This window comes from Sebastes fasciatus, chromosome 11 (assembly GCF_043250625.1).
Source record: "Sebastes fasciatus isolate fSebFas1 chromosome 11, fSebFas1.pri, whole genome shotgun sequence".
Taxonomy (NCBI): domain Eukaryota; kingdom Metazoa; phylum Chordata; class Actinopteri; order Perciformes; family Sebastidae; genus Sebastes; species Sebastes fasciatus.
The window spans coordinates 4,763,342-4,777,463 of NC_133805.1; the positions used below are offsets into that span (position 1 = coordinate 4,763,342).

Sequence of the window (14,122 nt, forward strand, 5' to 3'; positions counted from 1 at the left end):
CTTCAAATTAAACGATAAGATAAGTGTTTTCTGATTTGACACCACTATCGGCAAGACGACACTGTTTGTCAGTATCTTCCAAAACTGTTACAACTCAGCGTTTAAACAATACAGTCGTCATGGTTATGGTTTGATGAGTTTTAGACAGAAAAATGACTTGGCTAGGGTTAGGGAACAACCGTGGTCATGGTTAAAAGAAACCAACATTGACTCGCGGTGGAAAACGGGAAATAAGCAGCGGTCTCACGCGTTTATGTCCAATGTTTTGTTGGCAAAAACGACACACTGTTTCCTCTTTTTCTCCCAACCCGTTCTCTCTCCCAACTCGTCAAATACTGCCGTTTGGTCAGTGCCTCTCGGCGTCAGAAACACTTTCAACTATCTCCAATGTAAACGTGACGTAGTCCGTTCAGGGTTGGCGGGAGGGTCAAACAAACACAAGACTTTCAACCAGGAGACCGCTGTTCGTGTCCCGTGTGAAACTAAAAGTAACTTTACTTATTTTGTCACGTCAGTCTTTAGTCACGTGAGTCATCGGTGTCGTCAGCCCTGTGAGTCAGTGAGACAGTGAGTCAGTAGTCACGTGAGTTTTAAGTATTGCCAGCCCCGTGTGTCGCTAGTCAGTGAAGTTAGCATCAACCACGACCGTTTCCTAACCTTAACGAAGTGGTTGTGTTTCCTAAACCTAACTTCCTGTGAAAACGGAAGTTTATTTTGAAAGGACACTATGCATGTAACGAGGGTATATTGACACGCCGTCCCTGGTCCGTCCAAAAGTAACGCAAGAGGGGTACCCCGTGCGTTGGTCTCCGATCCGGAGGGGCACTGAACCAAGTGGCGGTATTTGACTAGTTGGAAGGGAGAATGTGTTGCTGCTCCCGATGGACAACAGTCATTATTCCATACAACCACTAGAGAGCTTTGTCACTTGACCGCAAACACGCTGTTTTGGGGCATTTGTTGAAACGACTGATGCTGTCATTGGGCTGTCATTTCCTCAGGCTTAAGGGCCTTTCACACAGAACGCATTAACAGTACCACTGCGCTCTGAAACTTATTATTTCCAATGGCATGCACCGCGCAATGACAACTTTTTTGCTGTGCCGAGCAATGCGCAAGCACAGCGCACTATGATGTGTGCAATCTGCAATTATGTCTGCGATTATGAATTCCAGTTCAGTTACGCTAACTCACGAACACGACCGCATTTCAAGATTTCCCTTTATAGCTAATGTACGAGGCTTCATAAAATACCTATTTCTCTCATAAATGTTTCACTTATATCAACCGCACATTGTCACAATATTATGGCTCTGACAAAGTTTGTACATTTCTTACCTTTCTGATGTGCACAGGTCCTGAAAAACAGAGTAAAAATGAGGTTGTTGCAACGATTGTCTACAAGACCTGTCCTTTCTTGACTCACTGAATAGGAATGGTTCTTTCTCGGCAGCAAACACAAGCACACCCTCATAGGATGAATCAGAACTGCTTCAGGCCCACTTAAGGTACATTTTGAAGGCTCGCAGACATACAGTATGTAAAGCTAAAACCAAAATCTGCTCTGAAATGATGTGCAGGTCCCACCCATGTGGTACTTCACCTCAACTTTGTGTTAAAACCGTTTTGTAAAATTATTCGACCCAGGTCAACCTGGAGACTGTGTTTTTTTTTTTTGTTTTTTTTTTTAAAGGATCCCTCAAGTCCTCACAGCACTGTGGTCTCTGTCTGCATGATGGACTGGGTTCGGGAGTTGCGGTGAAACTGCACCATGTGCTCTGAACCGTTCCTGGAGGCGAACGCGCTGTTGAAGAGGTGCTCTCTGTTCAGACGGCAGTTCAGACACATACTCCGCCACTTTCTCTTGAGCTCCCCCTGAACCTGCAAAAACAGATTAATAAACAAATGGGGCAAACTAGTTATGGGGAAAACAAAGCTTTCCAAAGCACTGAATCACTCGTTTAGCCGCATACGTGCTGAAAATAGTTTACGGTTTCAAATACAGATTTGAAACTGCAAAAATGGGACATTTAATGGCCAACAGTGGTACTGCATTTGTAATGAAGGATTAGTTGTAACACCTCATGATGAAACGTTGTCATCCCAATTCTGACGCTTTGTCAGACCCCCCGGCTTCACTCTTTTCACAGTAAACACGTGGTTAATGTTGTGAAGTAAACAAAAACACATGCTGAGGATCAGGCAATAAAACCACTATAGTTAGGTTTAGGAAAAAACAACGTGGTTGGGCTTAAAACTATTATGTTTTTACAGTGAAAATGACACTGAACGTTGTGAACACGAGGACACGAACGAACAGTGTATTGTAACGTGACGCACGGGACACACAACAGTGGATGAAAGCAAGCCCCCCAGGAAGAGCGCCGGTCGTTGATGCCAATTTTCATAGGGTCCAAACTGCGGTACTACAACTTCCGTGTCGGTCAAGCGATGCCATCCCATAGACTCACATTGGAAAAGACATGTCTGTAACTCAGTGGATAATTTTTTTTTAGGTAAATCAACTTCCCAGTCTGAACACTTGAATAGCCCTTATTTAAATCATTGGGTCCTAAAAGTTGTAAAATAGCTGAATCCAGAGTTATTTTCCTTCCTCTGTTCATGTGAATGAGACCCAGACCGAGGCTGCAGCGAGGGCTGGGAGACGGAGTTAAAGGAAACGCTACTGCGCCTGCTCCACGGGCCCAATGGATGCGGAGGATCGTCGGAAGATCCGGGTACTTGGAAGTCGAGCCATTTCGGCTTCATGTGCCATTGAGCCACTCTCATGGGAATGAACGAGAGCCCGCCTACAACGCTGTATCCAGTTCTCTTTATACATCCATGGATGAAAGCCTTGTGTTTGTTGGATGATGATTTTCAACATGTGAAGACGTTTTTTTATGAATAAGATAAACGGTTACAGCTAATGGATGGATGGATGGATGATTTTATTAGTTGTAATAACTGGAACAAGAAGTTCGCTGGTCAGATTTCACTTGAATTGTTTTATCAGTCTTTTAGATGCTGGTGTTTGCAACAAACAAGGAGCTGCAGAGTTATGACACACAGCCCATGTTTGAACAGATGCCACTCTACTGTTTTAAGCACTTGATGTTTGAATAATATAATTCAAAATATTTTTAGTGAAAAATATCTAATGATGGAATTTGGACACACACTAATTTTACCTCAAAGAAAAACATAATTAACTGCTTATGAAATGTTCCCACTTAAGACCACATTGAAATTAAGCGGTGTATTTTTAAAATAAGCGTGCTATCAGCTGACTGCACACATTTATGGGAATTTTTCAAAAGCTTTATTATTTTTTTTCCTCTTCTAAAATAAAATATTAAAAGGAAAATAATGTTATGCTAATTAATGTTGATTGGAAATGCCACAGTGTTTACTTCTTATTAGTATTACTACACACTATGTACTGTGCATATAATGAAAACGTACCTCACTGTTTAGGAAACAGTACAGAATGGCCACAACCAGACCCTGGAGAAAACAACACAGTAATGTTAAAAACACATTCACTTTCATTCATTAAGAAATATTAATGATAATGTCATGTAGGGATTGGAGTGGGAGGCTGATTGGAGGGAATAATAATAATGCAGCACCTGAAAGGATCCGAGTGCCAGGTCAAAGAATATCTTATAATCCTCTGCGATGGATTCACCGAGAGAAACGAAGACCACATAGTGGATCCCAAACAGAGGGATCAGCAGGAGAGTGGATTTGGCCAACCTCCTGAAAAAAACAAAACATAAAACAGTTCTTTGTAGCACCATTCAACTGTAACAGAGGTAATGTTTGTTCTTATTGCTGTTGTATGAGGTCATACATTGTTGATATGCTGTAAAGGGTCAGTTTTCCCCTTTAGGCTAGTGGGATCTTGAGTTACCCCTAGTTAAGGTTAGGCATTGACTTTGAATAATTAAGGTTAGGCATTGACCTGGAAATGTTAAGGTTAAGCGTTGACCTTGAATAGTTAAGGTTAGCCTCGGTTACATTTTTGCACGTTTTTGCAACTTGTGGGTTACCTTCTAGACATGACCACCAGCTCAACCCAGCAATACAAGAAATGTATTAATATGACTTTTGGCTAGTTACCTTTTAGGAACCATGTGAGATTTTGAGCCAGGCCGAATGGGCAATGGTACGCCTAAACTCATGTAATTTCATAATGCAAGCTCTGATTGATCCCAAATTTGGTGTGATAGTGGATAGGAGATCAGACATCAGAATGTGAATATATTGATGCATTGAGGAAATACAGTACTACAAACACATAAGCACAATAAGCGGAAAAGGTCAATGATGAATGTATTAATTTACTTTTAGGAACCTTTGGCTGGGATTGTCCCAATTTGTCACCAAATTTGGGATCAATCAGAGTTAGCATTATGAAATGACAGGAGTTTAGGTCTACCATCTCCCATTCGGCCTGGCTTTATTTTGCAATTCTTTTATTTATGGGGTGTGTCACAATATCTGTCAATTTAACTACTTTTGAAGAATCCATTTCATATGTAGGAGACCTAAGAGAAGCCCTACACTGAACAGGACTGACACTGAATCTTCTCCTACACCAACAGGAGATTCCGCAGTGGCTTATCCAGGCTTTTCATCACCTCTCGCCTCTGACTCTTACATCCCCACGGGACTTGAGAATACCTGACAGCTCAGCACAGCTCACATTTCCCTGCATGGTGTAAAATTGCCTGAAGATTAAACACACCGCCTCTGACTGGGCAAAGACTCAAACACACTGAATCTTGCAAGAATGTGTCGCTCCATTGAGGCATAGAGGTTTTACCTCCAACTCTCCATTTCTTGAAGGCTGCATCATCAAACGCTGTCTTGGTGAAAGAGTGTTAGCGTCATGCTTATCTCTCCAGACGGCGAACACAGAGGGGATAAAAATGTTCTGAGCGTCTCAGATTATCTGTTTTTTTTAGGCATTTAGCTGACTCTTATCCACACAAGTTTACATGCTGACACACGAGCAGGTGTAGCGTTTGTGCCCCTCGAGAAATACCTGTATTGTGATTGGTCGTTGCCGCCCACGTCAGGACACCTCAGCTTCTGAACCAAGATCCGAATGATGCTGATGAACAGGATGAAGTTCACCTTGGAGACAGGGAGGAAACAATAGATCTATCAGAGCAACTGATGAGAGTCAGAGAAAAACACACAGGGGGTGGTTTTATTTTGCAGTCTTGGGACAGTTTTCCACCCACAGAAAGCAACGAATGAAAAGTTAAGACAGAAATAGAAACTGAGTGCTCTGTTCAGAGAAAACTGGACTTTAATTTGTTTTCTCTGGTGCATCTTTGGTTCCTTTTAAAGCATTACAAATGGAAACAGTTTTGTGACATTTTGTGAAATCACCATATAGGATTTTTGGGGCATCTCAAACATATCATTTAAAAATACCAAGAATGAAGCATAAAATCTTACTACTGTTACTATTATGTATTTCAAAACTAAACAATTGAACGGTGTCTGTTTTCTTACAACAACTGTTCTAGGTTAACTAGCTCTGGTCGCGTCTAGAAGGTAACCCACAAGTTGCTCTCTAGATGGTTGAGGTTAGGCATTGACCTTGAATGTTTAACCCCTTAAAACTTCGACAAGCCCCAACGGCTACTCTGTCTTTCGGCTCAGTTTTCAAGGTATTGGGAATATACTGATATCACGTGAAACTAGAAAACCTAAGGAATCCATTGGTACCAACCGTGTCATGCTAGCTTGTCGGGAAGATTACTAAATAACGCTAAATTTTGGCGACGAAAAACTAGCATGGTGAATTTCAAAAAGAGGGGTCCCTTTGCCTCTGACCTCCAGATATGTGAAAGAAAATGGGTTCTATAGGTACCCACGAGTCTCCCCTTTACAGACATTACCACTTCTTGCATGCAGTACAAATGTGTTATTTTCGCTTGTTCTAAAATTATGTATTTGAATATTTCTGCATACTGGGGTCCATAAACAGTCTTGAATTACATAAATTAAGTATCACTGTAAAGCTGAGACTCTTGTGGATCCAATGATCTCAACTGTATTCATGTGTGATCTTAGTATAGAAGCCATTGACAATGTTTGAAATTTGACCTGATTGTATAAAATGACCTGTGGTGACCTCTAGGATAATCACAGCCTCATGAAACTTTACAGCCACAAACTAGAGACCTAGAGCATTCAGAGGATGGATGGCTTTTCTAGCTAGATTGACAATAAGGGGGTTTCTGAGCAGTTTACACAACAGAAGTGTTCGCCATCCAATCGCTGAAAAATGCAATTCTTGCAGAAATCTCCAAATGTCAAAAGTTTTTGATCCCAAATAACAGCATGGCTTTTTCTATGTTGTTCCTCAAGGTCTTGGTGTCTTAATGTGATATTTATTGATCATTTTTATCAATTCTCCAGTGGTAAAAAACTGGTTAAATTTAGCCCTAAATCTGTGTAACCCAAAACTTGCTGCAACAATTTATGAGACATAATAGAGCATGGGGATGGATGTCACAAATTCATATCATCATGTTCTAAGCCCTGATACACTTTTATTAATGACTAGAACAACTTGACACACAGTGCTGAGTGCTCTCAAATTAATCTTCAGGTTTCCAGCTTTCAGATGATGTACACCACTTCTATGTGACATTGTTGACTTTTTATCTCCCCCTGAACATCCCCTTTCCCCCACACCTCTAAAAAAAGAGGTCGGAATGTAAGGGGTTAAGGTTAGACATTGACCTTGAGTAGTTAAGGTTAGGATAGGTCATCGGGCAGCGAGTCTCGCACAAATTTCTGCACGTTTTCGCAACTTGTGGGTTACCTTCTAGACACGACTACTAACTCTACCCAGCAATACAAGAAATGTCTCCTTTACTTCTGTGTCTTCTACGTGAATCATCAACTTTACTTTGACGGTTGCCAGCTAAAATGAGAAGCGAGATTTTGTTCACTTCTGTCTGAAATCAAGGACTAATTGCTTCAAAAAATGAGCACAGATTTCGAGGGGTAAATCTGCCATCATTAAATCGTGCAATGCTTTATTGGAAAGCCTGAACAATAACTCATAATCCATTTTTCCATTTGCTTAGTGATCTTTGAACTGACAAGCATGTGAAACACCTGCAGACAAACAGGAGGTAATGAACCTCAACCTACCAAAATGGAGAGTCCGATTGGTCCGTTGATCACCCAGTTGGGTATGGGGTTGTCGTTTCTCTCCCAGCATCTGAAGGAACCATAAATGTAACTATTATAACATACACTGTATATATTTGTACAGCAAAAAACGGAAACAGAAAAGTGTGGATGGTTGCAAGCAGTGGGAGAGCCAGGCTGCTACCTACTCAGTGGAAGTTTGCAAGGGTGAGTCTGGCCCAGAACTTTTTAATAGTCATTCTCAGCTTAAAGTAAGTCTCATGTCCTTCAGGGCAATAAGTCACAAATCCATCCATCCATTTTTGGCACTCTTATCCAGGTCTAAGCAAGGTAGCCCAGGCTTCTCTGTCCTGGACCATCGGCCATGCTGGGACCTCGCTCTGACGGATCTGGACCTCCGTCCTCCAGGAGATTTTAGCCTCTCTATCAATTCAATTCAGTCCAAAGGGGCTTATTGCATACTTGCCATCTCCTGGTTTCCTCCCGGGGGCCACAATTCTCCCGTATTTCTCCCAATTTATGGCAATTTTTCACACCTTTTTTCCTTTTCATTATGTTTCTGGCACTGTACAGCGTGTATAAGCTCTACTGTTACCACCCGGACGTCAATAGAGCTACACCAAATGTCTGCTCGCGACACCGTGTCGCGGTCTGAGCTGCGCTCGCGTTTCAGAGCGCAGTGGTGCCGTTGTCGCATTGTGTCTGAAATGACTTTCAGTGAGTGAGAGAAGGAGAAAGAAATGCTCACACAGGAGCAAAAATGAATGAATGAATGAAAACTGATGTATATTTGCCTAGTTTATACCAGAGATTCACACAAGTTCACGCCAGAGGGCGAAATTATTTAGTTTTCTTTCCTGAGAATCAAAAGTAAAATTAAAAGTAGGCCTATTTAACAAAAATGCTGTTGCAGTCTACTTATTATTTTGTTATTTTCATTCTTTAAAAGTCACCAGGACGCAGGAAACAAAGTCTCTGAAACTCCCACTATGTTTTTGAAATCCTCCCTATTTCTGAGGTCTCAAGGTTGGCAAGTATGGCTTATTGGCATGGGAAACATACGAATACATTACCAAAGCAAATTGTGAACTAAAAACTAAAATCTCTCTATAGGTTCCATGGTTGAGAGGAAGTCGTGTTGCTCAGGCTCTATCTGTTTGACGACGCCTGGAAGCTACTTTACATCTCCTAGATCCATCCTTTTCATATATGTTCACATTATATGTATCAGTTTTTGTTATGTGGATTGTCTATGTTGTATTTTTTCATGATGTTGTTACTCTGTACACACCACATCTATTGCACGTCTATCCGTCCTGGAAGAGGGATCCCTCCTCTGTTGCTCTTCCTGAGGTTTCTTCCATTTATTCCCCTGTTAAAAGTTTTTTTTTTTTTTTTTTTCCTCATCAGATGAGAGGGTCGTACTGTAAAGGACAGAGGGTGTCGTATCCTGTATAGAATGTAAGGCCCCCTGAGACAAATTAGTGATATTAGGCTATACTGTATAAATGTAATTGACTTGACTCCTATATGTTCTGCGTCTGCCCCACTCTTACCTTTCATAATAAAGGTAAAATAAAATAATATTCGCTGGTGAGTATTTAACATTTTGGTGTCATTTATTCGTCAGTGTGTTAACGCCTTTAATCTCAACTGGAGTCTTCAGTCTCTCTCTAGGACTACAAAAATATAACTAAATAATCTCAACTCAAGGCCTTTTCTGGATATTTCAAATGCATCTCACGCCCTTTATCAAGTGACTGATAAACAGTCTCCTCACACTGTGGAGCCGTATCCTTGCTGTCCATTGTTATCAGACTGCTGCTCTGTGATTGCTTTTGAGTTGTTTCACAAAGTCTTTTTAAGATTACACCCACTCAGTGTGACAGGCTCAGTGATGAGCTGCGGTGTCAGCTGTAATAATGTGCAACACGAGCCGAGCGGATCCGCGGCACCATGCAGGCTCTAACGATAACAACTCAGTGCAAATCCCACCAGCTGAATTATCCAATAAAGTGCTCTTTGACATGGGGGATATTTGTCTTATAATTCTGGCAACCGAGCCACATTCACAGCTGCCTGCTTCATCTAATCGATAAAATGTAATTTGTGGATTTAATGAAACAACCGAAGCAGTCCATGTTGAATATCAATGTGTGCCAATCTCTAATTCCATTTCTCCTATCACATAATAAAGGAGAAAGTAATGACACTTCCAAAGAGCGCACGGCGTACGTTCATATATCCATTTGACAAAACAAATTACGCATACTTATTAATCAGACAACACATAGCATGCAGATTCCCATGATACAATTTAATCTATGTAATATATTTGAACATTATGATGGACTCAAATAACCGATATGAATCATGTTTTCATGCTGATGAGTGATTGGTTCATGAGTGGTTGGCGAGACTCACCCTGTGTCCTCCAGATAAATCCTCGTCATCACCCACGCAAAGACGAACACCGTGGGGATTCCTGCAAAACGCCACAAAGAAGACATTAATATAACAGCCCGTTGTCATTCCCAGGATGTCAAATACTGACGCTTTGTCACAGCCGTCGGCGTTCCATACCGACGCACAAGGGATCCTTTGGCGTCGGTATGTGGCACACTGTGCTTTCGATTAACTACAATGTAAACCCATTCGTATCAATATTAGACGGCTCACGGAAAGTGCGTTGGGAGTGTGGTGACGTAGTTTAAATAGCAAAAGAGACACGCCTGGCGGGCGAGAGGGGAGGTGGATGGGTCCAACAAACACAAGGCTTTCACCCGGAAGACCGCTGTTCGTGTCCCGTGCGTAAAGTTTCACGTTTTTTTCCGCTTTTATGTTGTTTCGCTACGTTGTAGGCTTGTTACGTAATGTTACGTAAGAAAGTCTTCTAAGGGCCGTTGTTCTTTATTTACGCTGTTACGTTGTTACGTTGTAATGCTACGTTGTTACTATGGCTGTCAATCGATAAAATTATTTAATCGCGATTTATCGTAAATTAATAACACCTTTTTTAACCCCGGTCTCCTGGGTGAAAGTCCCATCCATCGCCCCTGACCTCCACCCCATATAGAGTTTCATTCTAAAAGACCGCTGTCTATCCTACAGCGGTCGCTGTCGTCTTCTTTTAAACCTTCTTTCGGTGATCAACCATGTGAATAGATGATAAAACCTACTATTGGGTGTAGTAGGGCCCTACTGACCCACATCTACGGTGCTTGTAGAGACTGATAACGCCTGACAACAGGCTAATCGGCCGACTTCTGACACACGATTGAGCATAAAAAAATATTAATAATGCTTTAAACATCTAAGTCAACTCCTCTTCATTCCAAAAGATACTAAACCTCATATTAAATAAAAACTCACCCCAGCCGATGAACATGTAGACGATGAAGTGTCTGTTCTCCGAGAAGATGACGACAAGCAGAGTGTGGAGGTACAGACCCTCCACTAGCAGCCAGAAGAAGTTGGCCATGATGAAGTACTGGAAAAACACCAGGCTGGCTTTACATCCCACCTGAAACATACAAAGGCATCCAACCCAGAAATGTTAATTATTGATTAACTAATAATAATTATTATTATTAATGGAAAATGTCGCAAAATTATCAGCAATTCTGTAACAACATTACCGGTGACACAAAATTAACCTTTAAGTCATTTTCTGATATACTGCACATCCTATTGTTTGTCTTTGCAGGGCTGCATGTGACCATGAGACAATGTAGGCTAACCAGGCAATTATGCTAATTATTCTGATATGTGGACATATATCCTCCGTTTCCACCGGGGTAATCAGTGAGTTCACCGGGAGGTTGAGCTTTAATTTGTACATCCCAACATTATATTATAGTAGATGGAAGTATAAAGGTCAGAGCGCCCCGACAGCATTATTCCTATTCAAATTACGTTAGTTACGTGGTATAATAAAGAGTATAATGAGCGAGAAAGTCCTCTAAAGCCGGGTAGGAGTGGTGCACGCAGTATAAATGTGTTATTTTCTCCTATTCTAAAATGGTGTATTTGAATATTTCTGCATACTGGGGTCCCTAAACAGTCTTGTAATTACATTAATTGGGTATCACTGTAAAACTGAGACTCTTGTGGATCCAATGAGCCCAACTGTATTCATGTGTGATGATGTTAGTCCCCATAGGAGACATTTCATTGGAGTGAGACCATTTAAAAAAAAAAAACTTGACCTCCCTGTATAAGATGACCTGTGGTGACCTCTAGGATAATCACAGCCTCATGAAACTTTACAGCCATAAACTAGAGACCTAGAGCATTCAGAGGATGGATGGCTTTCCTAGGTAGATTGCCAATAAGGGGGTTTCTGAGCAGTTTCCAGAACAGAAGTGCTCGCCATCCAATCGCCAAAAAATGCAATTCTTGCAGAAATCTCAAAATGTCAAAAGTTTTTGATCCCAAATCGCAGCATGGCTTTTTCTATGCTGTTCCTCAGGGTCTTGGTGTCTTAATGTGGTATTTTAGAGGGATTATTGATAATTTTTATCAATTCTTGAGTGGTAAAAATGGTTAAATTTAGCACCAAATCTGTGTAACAAATGGTATCAACCCCAAAATTGCTGCAACAACTTATGAGACATAATAGAGCATGGAGATAGCCATCATATACTTCTATCATAATGTTCTAAACCCTTATACACTTGACACACAGTGCTGAGCTGCATCTCAAATTAATCTTCAGGTTCCCAGCTTTCAAATGATGTGCACCACTTCTATGTGACATCTACTGCTGACCTGCTATCTCCCTCTAAAGACCCCATTTACCCCACTAAAGAAAGATAAAAACTGGTCTACTGTGGGTCTCAGAGGGTTGAATTTGGGAAAGTTTGGTTTGTTTTGTTAAATAAAAAAGAGTAAGGTATCAAAAAAGCCAACATGCAGCCTCAATCACAACACAATATGTGTCTGGAGAGGACTTCAGTATAAAGTCAGACCAACTCAATTCAATTATGCTCACAGTAGATGGTTGGTTAGTTTTTATCATGTTATAAGACATGAGCTGCAAAAATATTTCCAGTAAATAGAAAAATAGAAAGTCGCATTTCTGTAAAACCTCATTTCCAGTTTGATTTAATTTTACAAACTGTGGCTGGAAACATCAAGCTGAGACTGTTTCTCCTCCTGTGACAGATGTGCTGTTAACACACGAGTGTGTAGCCTCCTGTTTACAGAGGTGGCGACCTCACCAGTGACGGCAGGTTGGAGCACTGCGAGGTTCGGTTGAAGAGGATGTCGTCTTTCACCAACACGGCCACGGCTCTCAGGACGAAGGAGAAGAAGAGGTTGAGGTGGATGTAGTTCCTGGTGCAGTGGAGCTTCCTGCACAGATGTTACACAAAATATACAGATTATAGACAAATTAGCTGAGCTCAGATTAGCTCTACCTGTGGTGTAGAGGAGTTTTAATCTAAATATAAAAGGATTAACCATCATCAAACACATGTACACTGAAAATTTAAATTACTGATGTCATTAAAAGAAAACTTTCTTGCTCAGTGTGTGAGATAAATGAGCCCGTAAAACATATTTTTCATGTCTGTTGTTTATCATATCTTGTCACAGATATGTGATTTATGCATATTTACTCCGTTAAAGCTTCACTGCTTTGGTCAAACCTCCAGCGGATTTTTAAAACTAATCCCAACAGCAAAGTAAAATTAAGAAGAAGCTCCAATCAACATAATTTAAATTAACAAACTGAATAAATCTAAATCCAATTAAGCCGTAAACTGAGAGGCCGACACACAAACACACACACACACACACACACACGCACGCACACGCACACGCACACACACACACACGCACACGCACACGCACACGCACACGCACACGCACACGCACACACACATCTGTTGACAATTAATGATAAATCTGTGAAATGAGAATATGGCTAATTGCCAGCGCCTTTTCATTTAATATCCAATTAAAGTGACAGCTCTTCCTCAGACTCAGCTGAAATGTCAATCAGCACACGAAGAAACAAACAGAGACCTAAAAGATGAGCCTGAAATCAACACCAGCCACTCTTCTTCAGTAATTAGTCATTACTAGAAGTTTTTTCTGTGTCTTTTTTTTACTGTTTTGTATTTTGGAGACCGAGCTTCCACACGGGAACCTCTGAGGTTTTACTTCATGTGATAATATTAAGGCTGTCAAAGTTAACGTGATAATAACGCAAAGTCGTTTTAACACCACTAAATTCTTTAACGCATTAAAGCAATTTTTTAACTCGTCAGGCTCAGATTTAAAGTGAGAAGATATTTAAAGTGAAGATACTGGCATCATATCATCATACCTCTAGACGTGAACGCGCGCTCATTCCACACTGCAGAAAAGTTAGTAGCTCTGAGAATATCTAGTGAATGTTCAGTGGGCGTTTGTGCAGAAATAAATGCTGCAGCTCCTCCAGACCAACAGAGGTTTCCCGTGTCTTGTGAAGTGACGGAGCTCCGCAGAGAGACACGTTGTAGTCTCGTTACCGACCGGGTGCCGGTGTCTCCCTGCTCTCTCCGGCTGCGGGCGGAGAGAGCAGGGAGACACGCTGCAGAGCCCCACTACCTCAGCCTACGCTGAGGCAGGAAAAGCCAACACTAGGATCAGATCTAAATCATGTTCATGGAGAGACCTTCGTCTGGTCAATCGTCAACACTAGATAATATAGTAATATTTGTTCTTACCTGAACAGACAGAGGATGGCGCTCCCCGTGGTGAGGGCGATCAAAGACAGGCTGTGACCCAGAGTGTACAACGTCTGGACGACCACGTAGAAGATCAGCTGCAGAGAGAGAGAGAGCAGAGGAGCAGGGTTACTGTTATATAATCTTCATCATCACAGCATCAGGAACTCAGCCAGCTGGAAGGATAATATCTCTAAATTCTACCTTCAACTTTTGAA

General features: G+C 41.3%; 1 protein-coding gene across 2 annotated transcripts in view; it reads right to left on the reverse strand.

The window, feature by feature from the left end:
- Nucleotides 1-392: 392 nt before the first annotated feature.
- LOC141776444 (vasoactive intestinal polypeptide receptor 2-like) overlaps nt 393-14,122 on the reverse strand; it is a 53,761-nt gene continuing 40,031 nt past the window's right edge. For both annotated transcript variants that reach the window (XM_074650054.1, XM_074650055.1), the window contains exons 5-13: nt 13,905-14,002; nt 12,411-12,543; nt 10,561-10,711; nt 9,613-9,673; nt 7,189-7,258; nt 5,054-5,145; nt 3,633-3,762; nt 3,466-3,507; nt 393-1,881 (exon numbers count right to left, since the gene is read on the reverse strand). In XM_074650054.1, the coding sequence (XP_074506155.1) occupies nt 1,708-1,881; nt 3,466-3,507; nt 3,633-3,762; nt 5,054-5,145; nt 7,189-7,258; nt 9,613-9,673; nt 10,561-10,711; nt 12,411-12,543; nt 13,905-14,002 (951 nt within the window). In that variant the 3' untranslated portion in view covers nt 393-1,707. The remainder of the gene's footprint in view (nt 1,882-3,465; nt 3,508-3,632; nt 3,763-5,053; nt 5,146-7,188; nt 7,259-9,612; nt 9,674-10,560; nt 10,712-12,410; nt 12,544-13,904; nt 14,003-14,122) is intronic.